The 18,526-nt window shown below is 43.5% G+C and overlaps 1 protein-coding gene across 3 annotated transcripts in view; it reads right to left on the bottom strand.

Moving 5' to 3' along the window:
• SPATA13 (spermatogenesis associated 13) overlaps positions 1-11,535 on the bottom strand; it is a 91,073-nt gene extending 79,538 nt beyond the window's left edge. Inside the window, exons 1-2 of one of the 3 annotated variants that reach the window (XM_036299664.1) lie at positions 11,421-11,535; positions 3,716-5,368 (exon numbers count right to left, since the gene is read on the bottom strand). In XM_036299664.1, the coding sequence (XP_036155557.1) occupies positions 3,716-5,368; positions 11,421-11,423 (1,656 nt within the window). In that variant the 5' untranslated portion in view covers positions 11,424-11,535. The remainder of the gene's footprint in view (positions 1-3,715; positions 5,369-11,420) is intronic. The other 2 variants (XM_036299662.1, XM_036299661.1) reach the window with 2 other exon arrangements.
• Positions 11,536-18,526: the final 6,991 nt, after the last annotated feature.

The following is an 18,526-nucleotide window of genomic DNA, read 5'->3' as shown; positions in this document are numbered from 1 at the left end:
CCAAGGAAGCATAACAAAATGCGGAGACAAAGAAACAGGACAAAATTGTCAATGGAAGATATAGAGTTCAGAACCACACTTTTAAGGTCTCTCAAGAACTGTTTAGAAGCCGCCGATAAACTTAATGAGATCTACAAGAAAACTAATAAGACCCTCGATCTTATATTGGGGAACCAACTAGAAATTAAGCATACACGGACTGAAATAACGAATATTATACAGACTCCCGACAGCAGACCAGAGGAGCGCAAGAATCAAGTCAATGATTTGAAATGCGAGGAAGCAAAAAACACCCAACCGGAAAAGCAAAATGAAAAAAGAATCCAAAAATGCGAGGATAGTGTAAGGAGCCTCTGGGACAGCTTCAAGCGTACCAACATCAGAATTATAGGGGTGCCAGAAGATGAGAGAGAGCAAGATATTGAAAACCTATTTGAAGAAATAATGACAGAAAACTTCCCCCACCTGGTGAAAGAAATGGACTTACAGGTCCAAGAAGCGCGGAGAACCCCAAACAAAAGGAATCCAAAGAGGACCACACCAAGACACATCATAATTAAAATGCCAAGAGCAAAAGATAAAGAGAGAATCTTAAAAACAGCAAGAGAAAGAAACTCAGTTACCTACAAGGGAATACCCATACGACTGTCAGCTGATTTCTCAACAGAAACTTTGCAGGCCAGAAGGGAGTGGCAAGAAATATTCAAAGTGATGAATACCAACAACCTACAACCAAGATTACTTTATCCAGCAAAGCTATCATTCAGAATTGAAGGTCAGATAAAGAGCTTCACAGATAAGGAAAAGCTAAAGGAGTTCATCACCACCAAACCAGGATTATATGAAATGCTGAAAGGTATCCTTTAAGAAGAGGAAGAGGAAGAAAAAGGTAAAGATACAAATTATGAACAACAAATATGCATCTATCAACAAGTGAATCTAAGAATCAAGTGAATAAATAATCTGATGAACAGAATGAACTGTTGATTATAATAGAATCAGGGACATAGAAAGGGAATGGACTGACTATTCCTGGGGGGGAAAGGGGTGTGGGAGATGCGGGAAGAGACTGGACAAAAATCGTGCACCTATGGATGAGGACAGTGGGTGGGGAGTGAGGGCGGAGGGTGGGGCGGGAACTGGGAGGAGGGGAGTTATGGGGGGAAAAAAAGAGGAACAAATGTAATAATCTGAACAATAAAGATTTAATTAAAAAAAAAAAAAAAAAAAAAAAAACAAATTAATGTTTCTCTGCCTCCCAAAATAATTTTTTTTAAAAAGAAACTAACCCTTGCATATATTCACTTAATATGCACTCAGGAATAAAATATTTTAATGATTATTTACTAATTTTGTTAAACAAAAACTAAAATCTCCACCTTAACATAAAAACCCTCTAGACCTATGCAAATTATTTTACGTATGGGAAGTAGGGGGGTGGGAAGGAGAGTCCCAAACCCTCAGTGTGACAGTTCAGGGTGTTTGGTGGAAGGCATTGTGCTTCATCTCATCAACCAGGAAGGAGTGAAGCCCCGACTGGTTCAGGTCTTGGCCAATTACATAAAGCAGAGCTAGCAGCACTGGAATGCCTCCCCAAAGCTGGCAGCGAGTCCTGTGTCCTCACAACTGTTCCACAAGGCTTCTTTGGAAATCTGCAAATGAACAAATGGTGCTCATATAGAAGACTTCTGGAAGACATACTGGCCTGAGGTCTCATATAAACCTAGGGCCACAAAGTGATGCCAATCCACTGCTCTGGCTGCCCAGGGTTCCTTCAGGCTGATTTAATGGTATATCTGAAAGTCATCTGCAATAGGCTTTGCTTTCTAAGTCTCTCTGCAAAGCAAAGGTAAAAAATGGACTATCCATACATCAAAATAAAAAGCTTCTGCACAAGAAAGCAAAATAAACCATTAAAACAACAATGAGGTACCACCTCACGCCTGTCAGAATGGCTACCATCAACAAATGACAAGTGCTAGTGAGGATGTGGAGAAAAGGGAGCCCTAGTGTACTGCTGGTGGGAATGCAGACTGATGCAGCCAGTATGGAAAACATTATGGAGTTTCCTCAAAAAATTAAATATGGAACTGCCATTTGACCCAGTGATCCCACTTCTAGGAATATATCCTATGAAACCCAAATCAGAAAGAATGTATGCACCACTATGTTCATAGCAGCACAATTTACAATGGCTAAGATCTGGAAACAGCCCAAGTGCCCATCAGTAGATGAGTAGATAAAAAAGCTGTGGTATATTTATACCATGGAATACTCTACAGCAGTAAAAAAGAAGTATCTGTTACCCTTTGAGACAGCATGGAGGGAACTGGAGAGTATCATGCTAAGTGAAATGAGGCAGTCAGAGAAAGACAAGTACCACATGATCTCACTCATATGTGGAATCTGATAAACAAAATAAATTAATGAACGGAGTGGATCCAAGAACATGGAAGCATGGAAGAGAGTGTGGAATCTCAGAGGGAAGGCGGGGGAGGGAGGGTAGATGGGAGCAAGTCAACCAAAGACCTTGCATGCATATTGTATAACCCATGGACACAGACAATAGGGTGGTGAAGGCCTGGGGGGGGGGGGGCAGGGCCGGGCTGGAGGGGGTCAATGGGGGGATAAAAGAGGAGGGACATATGTGATACTTTCAACAATAAAGATTTTTTTTAAATGGACACTCCAAAAGCTCTCCAGCTTCCAAAAGATGTAGCATAATCATTTATCAGCAGCATTAATCTAAAACTGAGTTCCTCTTTAGGGATCAGGGGGAAGAAATAGTTGCTAGGGGATTATTTTCTATGGCAAGCACCAATTTACACCTGTAAAACAGTCTAGAAATATATGTGAAGAATTATTTGCAATATATACACATGAATGCATTTGCTCATCTTTCAGCTCTGTAAGGTAATATTACCGAATGCATTTATAAAGTGAAAATTATACAGTGAGGTAAGTTGTCTGGCTTGATAGGATATGAAAAGAACATTGCTTTTGTAGCCTTGACAGTTATTAGCTGATTCAATTCATGAGATGCTTATGTTCTCCTCTAAAAATAAGTTCAATAACCATCATAAAAGTTGCTTTGAACCAGCATTGCTCAGGGCTTGACAGGTATCAAACTGCACATTTCTAATTCATTCCCAGGAAGTAAAACAGACTTAGAACACGTAATAGTCTCTTAACACAAAGAATCTCATTTATATGCACTCAGTTGAAAAGGATACAGAAACCATTTAAAATATAAAGAGGAGAAGTATGTGGGTAATAACAAATGTACCAAAAATAAAAATTTTGAGAGCCCCTATTAGCTGCTTGGAATGGAAGACAGATCTTTTTCAACTACCCCACCCCCAATCTAGCACATAGTTGGTTCTCAATAAATATCTTTTGAATATATGGTGTGGTAAGTGCCATCCCAAGAAATTTCCTACATTAGTCCTTCATTTCAAAAGAGATAAAGACGACCGCTGAATGTGGTAAGCAGCAGGTTGACAAGAATAATTGTAATGGTAGGACAATCAGCAGAGTCCGCCTGCTCCTGCGGTTAAGTTAAAGAAAAAGAGAAAACGCCAAGGAAAGCACGTGTGCACCTGGGCAACCTCCAGCGAGGACGAAGGGGGCGCTGTCCCAAGCACCCGTCCTGCCTCGGGGAGTGTGCAAGAGGCCCTGCCCTGCCCTGCCCTGCCCAGCCCTGCCCTGCCCTTACCTCCTCCTCCTTTTCTTCTGGACCCGAAGCCTCGCCGAGGCTCAGCTGAGGGCGGCTCCTGGACCCGCTGTCCTCACTGCCGTTGTCACACGTGGCTTGCACCAAATCCGGGAAGGGCACAGGACCTTCTGCCCTTTCGTTACTGTCCACTGAGCTCAGGGACAGCGCGCTGAGGTTGTTGGGGTCCTTCCCCGATGGGCTCTGGGGGCTAGGGGGCTTGGGGGCGGTGGGCCTTAGAGGCGTGGGCTGCTCGGGCTCCCATGTAAACTGGCTGCCAGGTTTTGGCTCAAGGGAGTCTTTGCGCGCTGCTTCCTGGGCAGGTGGGCTTGGCAACGCGCTGCCGGTGCCAGGACCGCCGCTCTGGGCCTCAAGAGGAAACACCGCGGTCTCCACGTCCACGTGGGGCCCCCGCGGCCCTGCTGGGCTGAAGTCCGGGGCCGGGCCGGCCCTCCTGCTCTCCGGCTCCGCGCTGCTGGACGCCCGGCGCGAGTAGTCGTCGTGCAGGCGGCTGCGGGGCCCGGGACGCGGGGCGGCGTCGCCGGGGCAGGGCGCCTCGCCCTTGGGACGCTCTCGCTTCCAGGCCGCGTCCGTGGCGCTGCTCACCAGCCTGAGGACCCGGTCGAAGTCCTTGGCCCTGATGGGGCTCTTCCAGCGTTTCGTCCTCCGCTCGGACCCGCCGAGCTTCTCCGAGTCGGCAGAGCAGCTGCTCAGCGTCCGTCGGGGCGCCGGGCGGTCGGGCGCCGGCCGGAGGTCGGCCAGGTTGGAGGCGGACTTCCTCTTGAAGGAGCTCTTCCTCAGGAAGCTCAGGTTGTCGGTGCTCTTGCTTCTCCGGTAGGCGACGCTGTTGATCTCCGAGTCCTTCACGAGGATGGCGCACACCGGGGGCTCCGGGAGGCCCGGGGACTCGGGCGGGCCCGGCGGCACCGGCTCCGCGTCCCGGAGGCTGATGCGGCCCAGGCCGTAGGCGCGGCGCAGGCTGCGGGAGCGGTGCGTGCTCCTCTGGAAGGCGTCGTCCGCCTCCTCGGGGTCCGAGCCGTCGGACACGGGCCCAGGCTGGGGGGGCCCGCCCGCGGGGATGGCCACGGCCGCCCCGTTGGGGAGGGCAGGGCCCACATCAGGCTCCGAGGCCTCCTCCTTGGCTGCATCGGAGCCCTCTCGGTTTTGAATTCCTTGAAAGACGGAGGACTTCAGTTTTTTAAAGGATCCCATCTTCCGGAAGGAGGCCAGGGCGTTCCAGGTGGAAGAGTGCCCCATCAGCACCACGGAGCGGGGCCGCTCGGGGTGGGCGCCCGTCCTCTTCCTGCTCACGGAGAAGAGGCGCACGAACTTGGCGGGGCCGGGCCTGGAGTCCTGGGCTTCTGCGTCGCCGCCTCCGCCGCATCCTCCGTTCTGACAGGCTGGGTAGGTCACCGTGCCGGGGTCTGTGGGATCGGAGACTGAGCAGGGGATCGCAGCAACTCGCCCGTGGCCGTTCTGGGCTGTGGTCATGTTCTCGGAGCTGGAAGCCTGTGGCCACGGGGCGGCGCGGCTCAACCCCACGTGCGCACCTGTGTCCGCTGGTCCCAGGTGCAGACCTTCATCTCTGAGGCTGCTGCCCGCCTGGCTTTCACACCTGCTTTGCACATCAGGCTCCTCCTCAGTTGTGGCCACTGCCTGCAGCAAAAAACAAAGCAGGATTTAGCCATTTCCCCCACAGAAAAACCTTTTAAACAGGGGCTAGTAATTTTGTTTAACTGCTAATAGACAAAAAAAAAAAAAAAAGGCATGCCCCATAAATGATCTGATCAAACAAAAAGTTATACATTAAGTTCAAATTTTACTTTTTTTCTAATTCATTTCACAAATTAAAGGGAAAAATGCAAATATACATTCCTTTAAAAAAGATAATTATGGGTTGTGCATTCAATATAATGGTAAACTCCTGAATTTATTGAAACTTGTTTAAAAGTTTTGAAAAACTGCTGGAATAAAAAAGCTAAGGCATCATTCAAGACTGTCTTCTCTTTATTTAAAAAAGAAGAAATTTTGGCCAGGCTGGTTTGCTCAGTGGTTGAGCCTCCACCTATGAATCAGGAGGTCATGGTTCAATTCAGGGTCAGGGCACATTCCAGGGGTTGCTGGCTCAATCCCCAGTGTAGGGGTGTGCAGGAGGCAGCCAATCAATGATTCTCATGATTGATCTTTCTATCTCTCTCTCCCTTACTCTCTGAAATCAATAAAAATATATTTTAAAAATAAAAAAAATTTGGCTTTAATTAATAATTTAAAAAGCAACGATTTCAAAATGTGTCACAGCAAAATGTCAACTTAAGTATAAAACAGCTAATGGGCAGACTGAGTGCTTAGTATGCACAAGAACTAGTGCAAGATGCTCTCAGCTGCTTACTGTCTACAGAATACCCCAAAACTCTAATGAGAGGGCTACAAAATGCTACAGGGACATGAGTGGGAGGGACCAAGCTGAGGTTGCATTAGCTCAACTTTGTGAAGGAAATCACATTAGTGAGGGGCTTCTGTCAACAGTATTCTAACTGGCTGAGGAATGGAGAGAGACATGAATACTGAAGTACTAGAAATTCAGAAACAAAAATTCAAATTAAATACTGCACCTTCTTCCTTCTTGCACATGTCCTGAAGCCCAGCTCACACCTGTGTCCATGTTGTCTCCCCTCCTCCCCCGCCCCCAGCCCCAAGTGAAAAGCCTGCTTTCCTTAACACTTTCCATCAACCCAAGTCCTCCACAGCCTTCAAAAGCCAGCTTAAATGGTACAGTCCCCCTGTTCTCAATTAATGACTGGTGAATGAATGAAGGATCATGATAATAACCCTAAAAGGCTACCATTTATTAAGTACTTACTACATGTCAGGCCCTTGTACTAAGTACTTTAGAAATAACATGCTACAGAGTACTCATGCAAACCTAAGAGGTCAATAGAATGATTTTCATTTCATAGATAATCAAATGGATGCTTGGCAGACTAGGTAATCTGTCAAGGGACCCTGCAGCTGCCCCTCCAAAACCTATGCTTTTCCCGTTTGCTTCAAACTCATGAACAAACGGAAAGGCAGAGGTGGGACAGGCAATGCAGGTGTCTGACTCCAAGTTCAGTGCCTCATGACATAACCCTGATTTAAGTCAAACCCCAGAAGTCCTTATGGCACCAGTCCTTATGACTCCAAAGGTAAAATTAAAAGCAATAGCCAGTTTGGCTCAGTGGATAGAGCATCAGCCTGCGGACTCAAGGGTCCTAGATTCAATTCCGGTTAAGAGCACATGCCTGGGTTGCCGGCTTGATCCCCAGTGTGGGGCATGCAGGGGACAGCCAGTCATTGATTCTCATCATTGATGTTTCTCTCTCTCTCTCTCTCCCTCTCCCTTCCTCTCTGAAATCAATAAAAATATATTTTTTAAAAATTAAAAGCAAAAGAGCAGACAAGAAAGTTGTATAAAGACCTTGAGATTTAACTTAGCCTTTTTGAGTGCAGAAGAAAATCTGACTTCATGCAAAGAGGCCTGTTCGGCTTCTTTTCAAATTCTCAGATGGGTTCATATTTATTTGCCCCTATGTCATGCCCAGTTAAAAATGATGCTCATGGCCAGCCATAGCAAGAGGGCTGATTCCATCTGAGACCAGGTACAATACAGAGACTTCAACCCCTGGAGCCTTTCTGATGTTCAGTCACCCAATTCTATTAATCAGAAGCTGATGGGGCTACCACATGCTCTCTGCAGTTTAATGTTCTAAAGGAGCAATTGGGGGCCTGAAGAGCTGTAGGTTGCAAATTTATGAGCCATATAAGCTAAGTCCTGAATCACCCCAGCACTGAGGCTGGATGTGACATCTAACCAGTTGCAAAATGAATCCAACACTTAGCATCCTCTGTCCACCTATACATACAAACTCTGGGAGGAACTGGGGATTGTGGTTGTTTCAGCTTTTTAGATTCTTGAAATAATGAAGTCAGTCTATACATAGTCAAGTCCAATCCCAGGTACTGACAGGCAACATATTATCTATAATAATAAAAGCATAATATGCTAATTAGACCGGACAGCTGAACAACCTTCCAGACATCATTCCGGACGAAGCTGTGGCAGCGGGGGCCAAGGCAGAGGCAGTTAGGGGCAATCAGGCAGGCAGGCAGAGTGGTTAGGGGCAACCAGGCAGGCAGGCAAGCAGTTAGGGGCAATCAAGCAGGCAGGTGAGCAGTTAAGGGAAATCAGGAAGGCAGGCAGAGTGGTTAGGGGCAATCAGGCAGGCAGGCAATCAGTTAGGAGCCAGTGGTCCTGGATTGCGAGAGGGAGGTCCAACTGCCCCACAGGGATCGGGCCTAAACCAGCAGTTGGACATCCCCCGAGGGGGTCCCAGATTGCGAGAGGGTACAGGCCAGGCTGAGGGACCCCCGCCCCCCATGCACGAATTTCATGCACCAGGCCTCTAGTGGAGTAATAATGGTCTTCTTAAGATTTGTACTGGATATAGAAAAACAGGCAGGAGCCCTTATTGTGTAATCTGGCTGGACAAAAACAGATTACTAACACAACTAGAGGGCACTAGGAGACCTTTTATAACCCAGGATGAAACTGTGTTAAACTGATCCTAAGGGCTCAAGGGGTATAGGAAAGTGCTTAATAAAATGTTGGGTAGTTTGAGCATGTTCTATGAAAGACATGAAGCCAGGCCTAGGTTCTAAAATCAGTATTGTCACATGAATCTTAAGTAAAGTCATTTCAGGAATCTGTGCTTCAGTGTCATCTATAAAAGAAGAAGTGCCAACATTTATGTATATATCAGCCAACTAATCAATTCATAAGCCTCTATTGGGCACAAAGATCTGTGCAGGCCCTGTGATGAATTCAAGGCAATTACAAGGTGATGGTCCATTCCAGATAGGAAACTGGCATGAGTAAAGAAGAGTAAGGAATATAGGTATGATTGGGAGGCAGTGTATTTGGGTGGCCAGCTATCCCGATTAGCCCAGCAGTGAGATATTTTCCATGATGTGGGACTCTGATGGCTGAAACTGGGGAAGTTCTTAGCAAACTGGGATGACTGGCCACCCTACATTAAGTAAAATAATATAGTTGGAAGGATGGCTTGATGTAATATAGTAGTAGAAATAAAGGTGAAAACAGGCTAAGCCTACACACCATTAGTCTAACACTTTAAGACTGTCTGCAGGTGTCACCTTCTTTAGGAATTCCTTCCTGATTCCACTCAAATAAATTAATCCCTTACTCTGTGGGTTACAGATGTCTCCCCAAGTTGCTTTACCCAAACATATTACAATGATAGGTTTTATGGCTGCCTTCAGAACAAGACTGTGAACTCTTAAGCAGTAAAAACAATGTACTTTGCACACTTAGATTATTTAAAACTAGAGGCCTGATGCACGAAGATTCATGCAAGAATGGGCCTTCCTTCCCCTGGCTGCCAGCACGGCCTTCACTCTGGCAGGAGCTGCCTTTGCGCCTTTCCACACTGCCCAGAGGCCTGGAGCGGCTGGGGCAGTGCAGAACATGTGTCCTGCCCCACCCCCTGCTGCTTGGTGCCTGTGTATGCAAATTAACCCTCCATCTTTGTTGGGTTAATTTGCATACTCACTCCTGATTGGCTGGTGGGCATCGCAAAGGTACAGTCAATTTGCATCTTTCTCTTTTATTAGTGTAGATTATCTTGATGTGAAATTGTATCAAGTTTTCCTGCCTTCTCAAAATCTGTACCAAGGTAACAATTCATTACTATATACCACTATTATTTTTCCAATGTGAAGATGTTTAGATTTTTACAACACTAAGAAGTCTAAGTAAAACTTAAGTTTTAGGATGGAGATCCAGTAAAATACATGCAGAAAATCAGTTTCTAATTGGGGCAACATGCTTTTCAAAAAATCATTGCCTTACTATTTTGTTCATGTAGCTGAACAATGTGATTGTTGTGTGCTACTTGGAAAGAAACTGAAAATCACGGAAGAAAGCTTTTCCTGGAATTTCCAAGTAGCACCAAGTTGCATTATTTAGAACTAACACTTTGACCTCTATTAACAAGGATTGCAATTCAGTCAGTGGTTTTGTAGCAAGGCTTGTAAATTGTGGAAACTCTGCCAGAGATATTTATGAACAGAACTACAAGAAAGACTTTTAGATGGGAATATTGTGAAATCCATTGTCTACAAGCTAGGTTCTGGGGTGTATGAACTTTAGAATAGAACATTTTAGTCATAATGAGAATTCTCTGAAAACAACTATGACCAGTACTTGTTAAATAAGAACTTGTACTTGAAATTCAGGAATATATATCAAGTTAAATGTACAAACAAGAAGGTTTTTGTAATATTTTGGTGTAAATTATAGAAACTACAACACTGAAAAACAAACAAACATTGAAATCTAATGCTAAAGGATGAAATCTGAAGTGCTAAAGGACTGAAATCTGAAATGCTAAAGGAGTGAAAGTATAGATCCTTGAATCACAGCACTATAGAGCTAAGGAGCACGTGATCACTAATTGTAAAGATTAGGATACTCGGGCCGTGGGTCAGCCTACTGTTGGTAAAAGCACAGTGGGCTGGGAATCAGAGGGACCAGATTCTGACATAGCAGTGCCACCTACTGGCTAAAACCTGTTGGTGGTCCTAGACTTCCTTTCCCTCCCTTACTAGTCACCAAGTGTAAGAGATCCTGGCTCAGTGTGGGCTGCCTCCACCTTAATTCCAGCCTTTAGGACCTTCACATGGATGATTACATTAACCTCCTGACAAGTCTCCTGTCCTCTGGTCTGACTCACCTCCAACCCAGCCACAGTGAACTTCCCAAACTGCAAATGGAGTGGTGTCACTGCATCTAGTGCAGCGGTTCTCAACCTGTGGGTCGCGACCCCTTTGGCGGTCGAACGACCCTTTCACAGGGGTCGCCTAAGACCATCCTGCATATCAGATATTACATTACAATTCATAACAGTAGCAACATTACAGTTATGAAGTAGCAACGAAAATAATTTTATGGTTGGGTCACAACATGAGGAACTGTATTTAAAGGGCCAGAAGGTTGAGAACCACTGATCTAGTGTCATCGACTACCCTTGGAGATGTTGAGATGTCAAATCACCTAAGCCTAGCACACAATACAGTGAGTCTTTCTCATTCAACTACGCTCTGGGATATTTTCTTGTTTGCTCCCGGAATTTTTCTCCAGCCATTTTTGTCTCTCTGTAGTGTAGGGAACCACAATCCCCAGGCTCCTGTAACAAGTGGCTTCTGGCCAGGTTGGCCAGTGAGCAGCACTGGTGGGAGATGCCAGGGTATTTCTCTCTGTGTGGGCTGCTGCAGGGGCCTTTCCAGCAGCTCTGAGGCTCTTATTTGGCTCCAGCTCCTGCTGGGCAGCTCCTCCTTCCAGGTGGCACAGTGTCCGGCTCAAGTAACACCACCTCTTCCCTTTATCCCTCCAGGCTAGGGGTGGCAGCATCTTCCTGCTATTGCTCATCTGAGCTTCACTGTCTTCTCTTTTGTTTCTCAGCTGTGTGATAACTCTTTGTTTGAAATACCTAGAGAAGTTTCTCTTTTTCTGACTGGTAAATATGTGCTTTGCCTAACATTCATTAATTCAAATAAACTTGTCCCTAGAAGAGCTCTTTCCTTCCTATCCAATCCAGATGCCCCTTCTGCATGGGCTCACAGCACCTCGTGCATTTATTTTAGTACTTACCATACTGCTCTGTAATTCTGGTTTTTCTGTCTGTTTTCTCCACTGAACTCTAAAAAGGTTCTTTCAACGCAGAAAGCAAATCTTCTTTAACTCTGTTGTCAGCAGTCAACTCTGATCAGATGAGAATAACACTATTTCTTTGGCATAACTTAGCTGTGTCAACCTATATTTGGGACCAGATAATTCTTAGTTGTGAGGGCTATCCTATGCATGGTAGATATTTAGCAGTATCCCCAGCCACTGCCTTAAAATGATGCTATTAGGAAGAAGAAAAATAAAGTATAGAGAAAACCCTGAAAACCATGGAAGTGCCATGAGTTAGTTTCACAGTAGTTTCTAAAAACTACTGAAATTTATCATTTTCAATCATAAAACAGTGTTCTATTTATTCTTTGAGGGTACTGATAAAAAAAATTTTTAATTATAATATTGTTAGCAAGACAGTTTCCTGTGAAAAAAGCTCAGCTTAATGAATGTTTATATTTCATTATTATAATTAGTGTCTAATTTCATAAATGCTTTTTTATACATTCAGTGAAAAAGAAAATTTAATAACATAAGAGAGTAAATACCAACATGTTAATAGTTACACTAAGTGATCACTTTTTAACTATCAATGCAGATATTTCATTTTAATAGGTAATCAATCTATCTACAAAAGGTTAGTAACTTAAGTGATTAGATTTCACAGATTATATCTGAGTAAAGTTAATATGACAATTAAGAATACTATAAATAAATGTTTCATAACATACTTAAAATATGGTTAATATTAATGTTCAAATGTAGGTATTAAGACAAATTTTGATTCATTTGTCTCAATGTTAATCAGCAATATTTGAATAAAAAATGTTTAAAGAGTTTCCTAATGTACCTGTGATTATTAGGAATGTGACTTTCTTCAATAAAATTATATATTCCCATTAAAATATAAAATATTTCTTCTCTAAAATATATCTTGGAAATATTAATGCAAGCCATAACTTAATATTTTTCCTACTCTTACACATTTTAGGGCAGTGGTTCTCAACCGTCCTAATGCCACAACCCTTTAATACGCCAGGTACTCGTATGTGGGCGTATCTGCATGTAGGCGGACCCACCTGGAGACGCATAGAGGAGTGGTGTCTCGGTTCCTAAGACCATCAAAAATATGTGTTTTCCGATGGTCTTATGTGACCCCTGTGAAAGGGTTGTTCGACCCCCAAAGGCGTCACGACCCACAGGTTGAGAACCGCCTTTATAGGGGATGCAACAGGAGTGCCCAGCTAGAGTGAATGGGGAGGCTGTGCCACTAACCGTATTACATAACTTCGCTATACCAAGCCTGGGAGGCGTAGCAACTCTACTTAACACACAGAAACAAACACAGAGAAGCAGCCAAAATTAGGAAACAAAGAAACATGTCCCAAATGAAAGAACTGGGCAAAACTCCAGAAAAAGAACTAAGCAAAGTGGGGACAATCAATCTAACTGATACAGAATTCAAAACACTGGTTTTAAGGATACTCAATAAACTTAGGGGAAGAGTGGATGAACTTAGTGAGAACTTCAACAAGAGATAGGAAGTATAAAAATAGATATAGAAAACATAAAAAAGAACCAGTCAAAAATGAAGAATATGTTAACTGAAATGAAGAATACATCACAGAGAATCAACAGTATACTAGATGAAGCAGAGGATCAGCAATTTGGAAGATAAGAAAGCAGAAAATACCCAATCAAAACAGCAAAAAGAAAAAGAAACAAAAAAAAAATGAGGAAGCTATAAGAAGCCTCTGAGACAACTTCAAGCGTATCAACATTCATATCATGGGGTACCAAAAGGAGAAGAAAGAGAGGAAGGAATTGAAAACCTATCTGACAAAATAATTACAGGCCTGACTGGCTCAGTGACTGAGTATCGACCTATAGTCATGGTTCGACCAGGAAGTCATGGTTCGATTCCTGGCACATGCCAGGGTAGCAGGCTTAATCCTCAGTGTGGGACATGCAGGAGGCAGCCAATCAATGATTCTCTCTCATCATTGATGTTTACATCTCTCTCTCCCCCTCTCCTCCTCTCTGAAATCAATAAAAATATTTTAAAAAAATAATGACAGAAAACTTCCCTAACCTGGTGAAGAAAATAGACACACAAATCCAGGAAGCATTGGGAGTACCAAATGAGATGAGCCCCCAAAAAACCACACTAAGACACGTGGTAATTAAAATTCCAAAGGTTAAAGACAAAGAGAGAATCTTAAAAGCAACAAGAGAAAAGCAGTTATCTACAAGGGAGTTCCCATAAAAGCTTCCCAACAAGAAAAAGCTATAGGAGTTTATCACACCAAACCAGTATTACAAGAAAAGTTAAAGGGTCTTCTTTAAGAAGAAGAAGGAGGAAAAAAAGATTAAAAAAATATGAATAATAAAATGGCAATAAATACTTATATATCAACAATTACTTTAAATGCAAATGGATTAAGTGCTCCATTCAAAAGACATAAGAAGGCTGAATGGATAACAAAACAAGACCCATATGTATGCTACAAGAGACTCACTTCAGATCTAAAAACACACACAGACTGAAAGTAAAAGGATGGAAAAAGGTATTTCATGAAAATGGAAACAAACAGTCCTGGGCAGAGTTGCCCAGCAGTTAAAGCATTGATCCACACACGGAAGGGTCGAGGGTTTGATTCCCAGTCAAGGGCACATACCTGGGTTGCAGGTTCAATCCCTGGCCCCGGTCAGGGCACATTCGGGAGACAACCAATTGATGTGTCTTCTCTCACATCAATGTTTCTCTCTCTCTCCTATCTTTCTCCCCCTCCCTTCCTCCTTCCTTTCCATTCTCTCTGAAAAGCAATTGAAAAAATATACTCATGTGAGGACTAACCAAAAAGAAAGGAAATGGAAACAAACAAAAAGCTGGGGTTGCAATACTTATACTAGACAAAACGCATTTTAGAACAAAGGCTATATAGGGAGATAAAAAGTAATAGTAATAAAATAAAACAAAGACTATGTAAGATGAGACAAAGAAGGAGGACCCAGTAATTCCACTTCTGGGTATTTATCTGAAGAAACCCAAAACAGACATATGCATCCATGTTTACTGCAGCATTATTCACAATACCCAAGATATGGAAGCAACCTAAGTGTCCATCAACAGATGAATGGATAAAGAAGAAGTGGTACATATATTTGATGGAATATGACTCAGCTATAAAAAAGAATAAAATCTTACTTTGGCTGTTGTGGCTCAGTTGGTTGAATATCATCCTATGCTCCGAAAGGTCACTGGTTTGATTCCCAGTCAGGGCACATGCCCAAGTTGTAGGCTCAAATCCCCACCCCCACCCCAGAGTGTATGCAGGAGGCAAATGATCAATGTTTCTCTCTCTCCATCTCCTTTCCTCTCTCTCTAAAATTCAATAAAACATATTTTTTTAAAAAAAATGAAATCTTGCCATCTGCAACAAAAAGTCAGATAGAGAAAGAGAAATGCCAGATGATTTCACTTATATGTGGAATCTAAAAAATTAAACAAGCAAACAGACTCTTAGATACAGAAAACATTTTGATGGTTGCCAAATGTAAGGTGTGGGGGGAGGGGTAGGACTGGGTGAAAGAGGTGAAGGGATTAAGAAGTACAAATTCGTAGTTACAGAATAGTCATAGAGATGTAAAGTAGAGCAAAGGGAATACAGTCAATAATATTGTAATAACTATGTATGGTGTCAGATGGGTAGTAGATTTATTGGGGTTGATCACTTAGTAAATTATGTAATGTCTAATAAGTGGGCTGTACACCTGAAACTAATATAATATTGTATGTCAACTATAATTTAAAAATAAAAAATACTTTAAAAAGAGATCATTAAAAAATATTTTCCCTACTCTTAGTCCAAAGGAACTATTTTAACTTTATCAAATGTAAAATAAAAGTTAATTAGTATATAAATTAAGCTGCTAACGTTCTTTATAAATCACTTTATCCAGGAAATTAAGGTTAAATGCATTCAGATTTGGGTTAAGGATATGGTTCTTCATTTCACACCGAACATTAACCTGCTCTCATTAAGTCAAGATGGCTGTGGGTAAAAAATTACAGATGTCTAGCTAAAAGACAGATGAGTAGTAATAGTAAAAATATTTGCCAATAGTACTTTATTGCAATTATATAAAATTTCATTTTGAGTAAATTATAGTTTGGGGATTAATAAAAGCAAAGCACCATGGTGCTAAGTCTTTCTAATTTGCTGAAACTGCCTATTTTATTCTGCCCATTTGCTTCCTGTTAGGTACTTTCCTTCTATTATTCACTCCAGTGCCTTCCCTAGAACCTGTTGAAATCAAGACTCTGACCAGAAACTGGAAATTCTAATACCCCACATTTTATGAACAGGTTGTATTCTAAAGGGTTGTGTATAGGCAATCCATTTCCCTATAGACCCTGTCCATCAAACTATCTTTAACTGGTAGTACAGCTACCATTGAACTTAACCATAATTTATAACATGTCCATAGGAAAATGCCCCTACAATTCAACTGTGTGTTTTAGTTCTAAGGGTGAAGTTCCTTTCCCCACCCCCCTAGTCCTTAATACACAACCCTCTCTCTCTCTTTTTCAATCCCAATGTGCGCGTATCAAAGGGGGAGGCTTCTCAAGCCCGGATCTGGCATCCTCAGGTTCACTTTGGCTTAAGGATGGGGAGGATACTTCAAAAGAGCCAGTCGCTCTGGCTTCATCCTTCAATAGCTAATCACTTAAGTTCAGTGTTTGCAAATTGAAAGTATACATAAAAACTTAACTGTGGATGAGACTGAATCACTCCATCTTTGGGAAAGGTGTAAATTTTATACAAGTATATGATTGTCTTGGCTTGCCCTATGTGGGTTACTAGGCTAAGCCACATTCCTGTGGATGAGGACGGGGTTTCCCAATGGGATGGAAGTTTGCCTTGCCAATATATGAGGCAGTGTAGGTAGAGAAAAATGAGGATTTGCAAAGGCAGGCCTTAGACCAAAGCTGGGGATCAGGCAGGTCTAGCAAGACATGCCAGGGTAGGTCTGGGTCTGAGCAACAGCATGATTCTCTACACTGTACTTGCCTGCTGTTACCCCAAGGCTCAACAAAATTCCAGCCTCTGAACCCCCCCTTCTCCACTCCAATTTAACCACTGGGGTAGAAAGAGCCTCGGAACACTTCGGGAGTCGCTGCCAATGAAAAGTCTGAAGACAGCTAGTCCTCATTCCCTGCCCACCATGTTTCACATGGTAAATAAGATTGTGCAGTAACCACCAAAGTTCACGGTTAGGACGACTACCTAATGCCTGCAGCCGATGCCAAATATGATGTTACCACCGAAACTGTGCCTCCCCTGCAGGTACCATTCAGAGCAAAGAAAGTTTTCCAGGTGGATGGCCCTAATCTTGAAGGCTCTTTGAAGGTCACTGGAGCAAAAACAATGTTTCTGCTTGCTAGAGGCAGACTTAGCAGGATCGGGCGCTATACATTATTGGGCTCAGGGTCTAAGTAAGACACACGGTGCAGGCTGCACAGAAAAACCCGGCAAAGGATCTGTGTGGCTTGTGTATCCAGCTTTTGGTTAAACATGTAAACTGTCTAGAAGAGTATATATTTGTGTTGTATTTCTCTGCATCGATTTTGCTGCTCAAGTTTGTTTTGTTTTCTTTGCATAAAATTTGTTTCTAAGCATATAACCCCAATGCATAACACGGCATTTTGAGAAAACAAGATCAACTTTTGGCACACTTTCTATCCGGGAACCAATTAGGTCTGAATTTAGGGACTGTCATAGCAGCCCATTCTGCCATTGCTAAACAGAGGTCCAGAAAATGCATTTCCCCTGTTCTGCTCAATTAGGTATCCCACAACCTCAAATTGTGGTTCACATTAAGCAGTTGCTGAAATGCCTTATATTGTCTAATTTAAATTGTCTTCTAATTGAACTGACATTTGGATATTGTTTCCTGTCAGCCCTTCACGCCTCTTGGCACAGCCACCCCTTTAGGAGATAGTGGATAGCAATGTGGGATGACGCCATCAAGGAACAAAGCCAGTGGAGACTGAGCTGTTGTTTCTGAGCCGAGGTCCCCTACCTCATACCTCTGCTCTGGGGACTGCTGGCAGGCTGGCAGGGGTGGATGTGTGGCCACTTTGTTGGAGGAACAGGCCATTATGATGAGCCATCCTCAGGGGACATCAAGACGAAGGAAACCTGACAGAGGGCAGGGAGCAGAATCCTGGTGAGGGAAATTTAGAGTGGAGAATGACGTTGCCTGTTTCTCAGGCTTTTGCTGTAGGTGCCTATTTCTCTGCATTAATTTGTCCTTCAAAAAGGGGCTCACACCCTAACCAGTTTGGCTCAGTGGATAGAGCGTCGGCCTGCGGACTGAAAGGGCCCAGGTTCGATTCCGGTCAAGGGCATGTACCTTGGTTGCGGGCACAACCCCAGTGGGAGGTGCGCAGGAGGCGGCTGATTAATGTTTCTCTCTCATCGATGTTTCTAACTCTCTATCCCTCTCCCTTCCTCTCTGTAAAAAATCAATAAAATATCTTTTTAAAAAGGGAACGGGGGGAGGCTCACTAGCAAATCAGGAGGCTCCTCCTCAGCAACTTCTTTGGAGTTTTCTTTTTTTGTTGTTAATCCTCATCTTAGGATATTTTCCATTGACTTTTAGAGAGAGTGGAAGGGAGAGGGAGAGACAGAGAGAGAAAAACATCTATGTGACAGAGACACATCGATTGGCTGCCTCCTGCACAAGCCCGACCAGGGCCAGGGATCAAGCCTGCAACCAAGATACGTGCCCTTGACATGAATCGAACCTGGGACCCTTTAGTCCATGGGCTGATGCTCTATCCACTGAGTCAAACTGGCTACAGCTGGAGTTTTCTCTTTTTACCATTCTTTCTACACACAAAGATTGGTGGCCAGAACCTTCCATGAGATTACATGACCCCCTCCATCATCACTTGGCTTATTCGTTTAGGGCAGTGGTCGGCAAACTGCGGCCCCTTGAGTGTGGCTCTTCCACAAAATACCACGTGCGGGCGTGCACGTACAGTGCGATTGAAACTTCGTGGCCACACTCAA

This window comes from Myotis myotis, unplaced genomic scaffold (genome assembly GCF_014108235.1).
Source record: "Myotis myotis isolate mMyoMyo1 unplaced genomic scaffold, mMyoMyo1.p scaffold_m19_p_3, whole genome shotgun sequence".
NCBI classification, from domain to species: Eukaryota; Metazoa; Chordata; class Mammalia; order Chiroptera; family Vespertilionidae; genus Myotis; species Myotis myotis.
The sequence above is the reverse complement of the archived record's forward strand: the minus strand, read 5'-3'. Positions and strand labels throughout refer to the sequence as shown.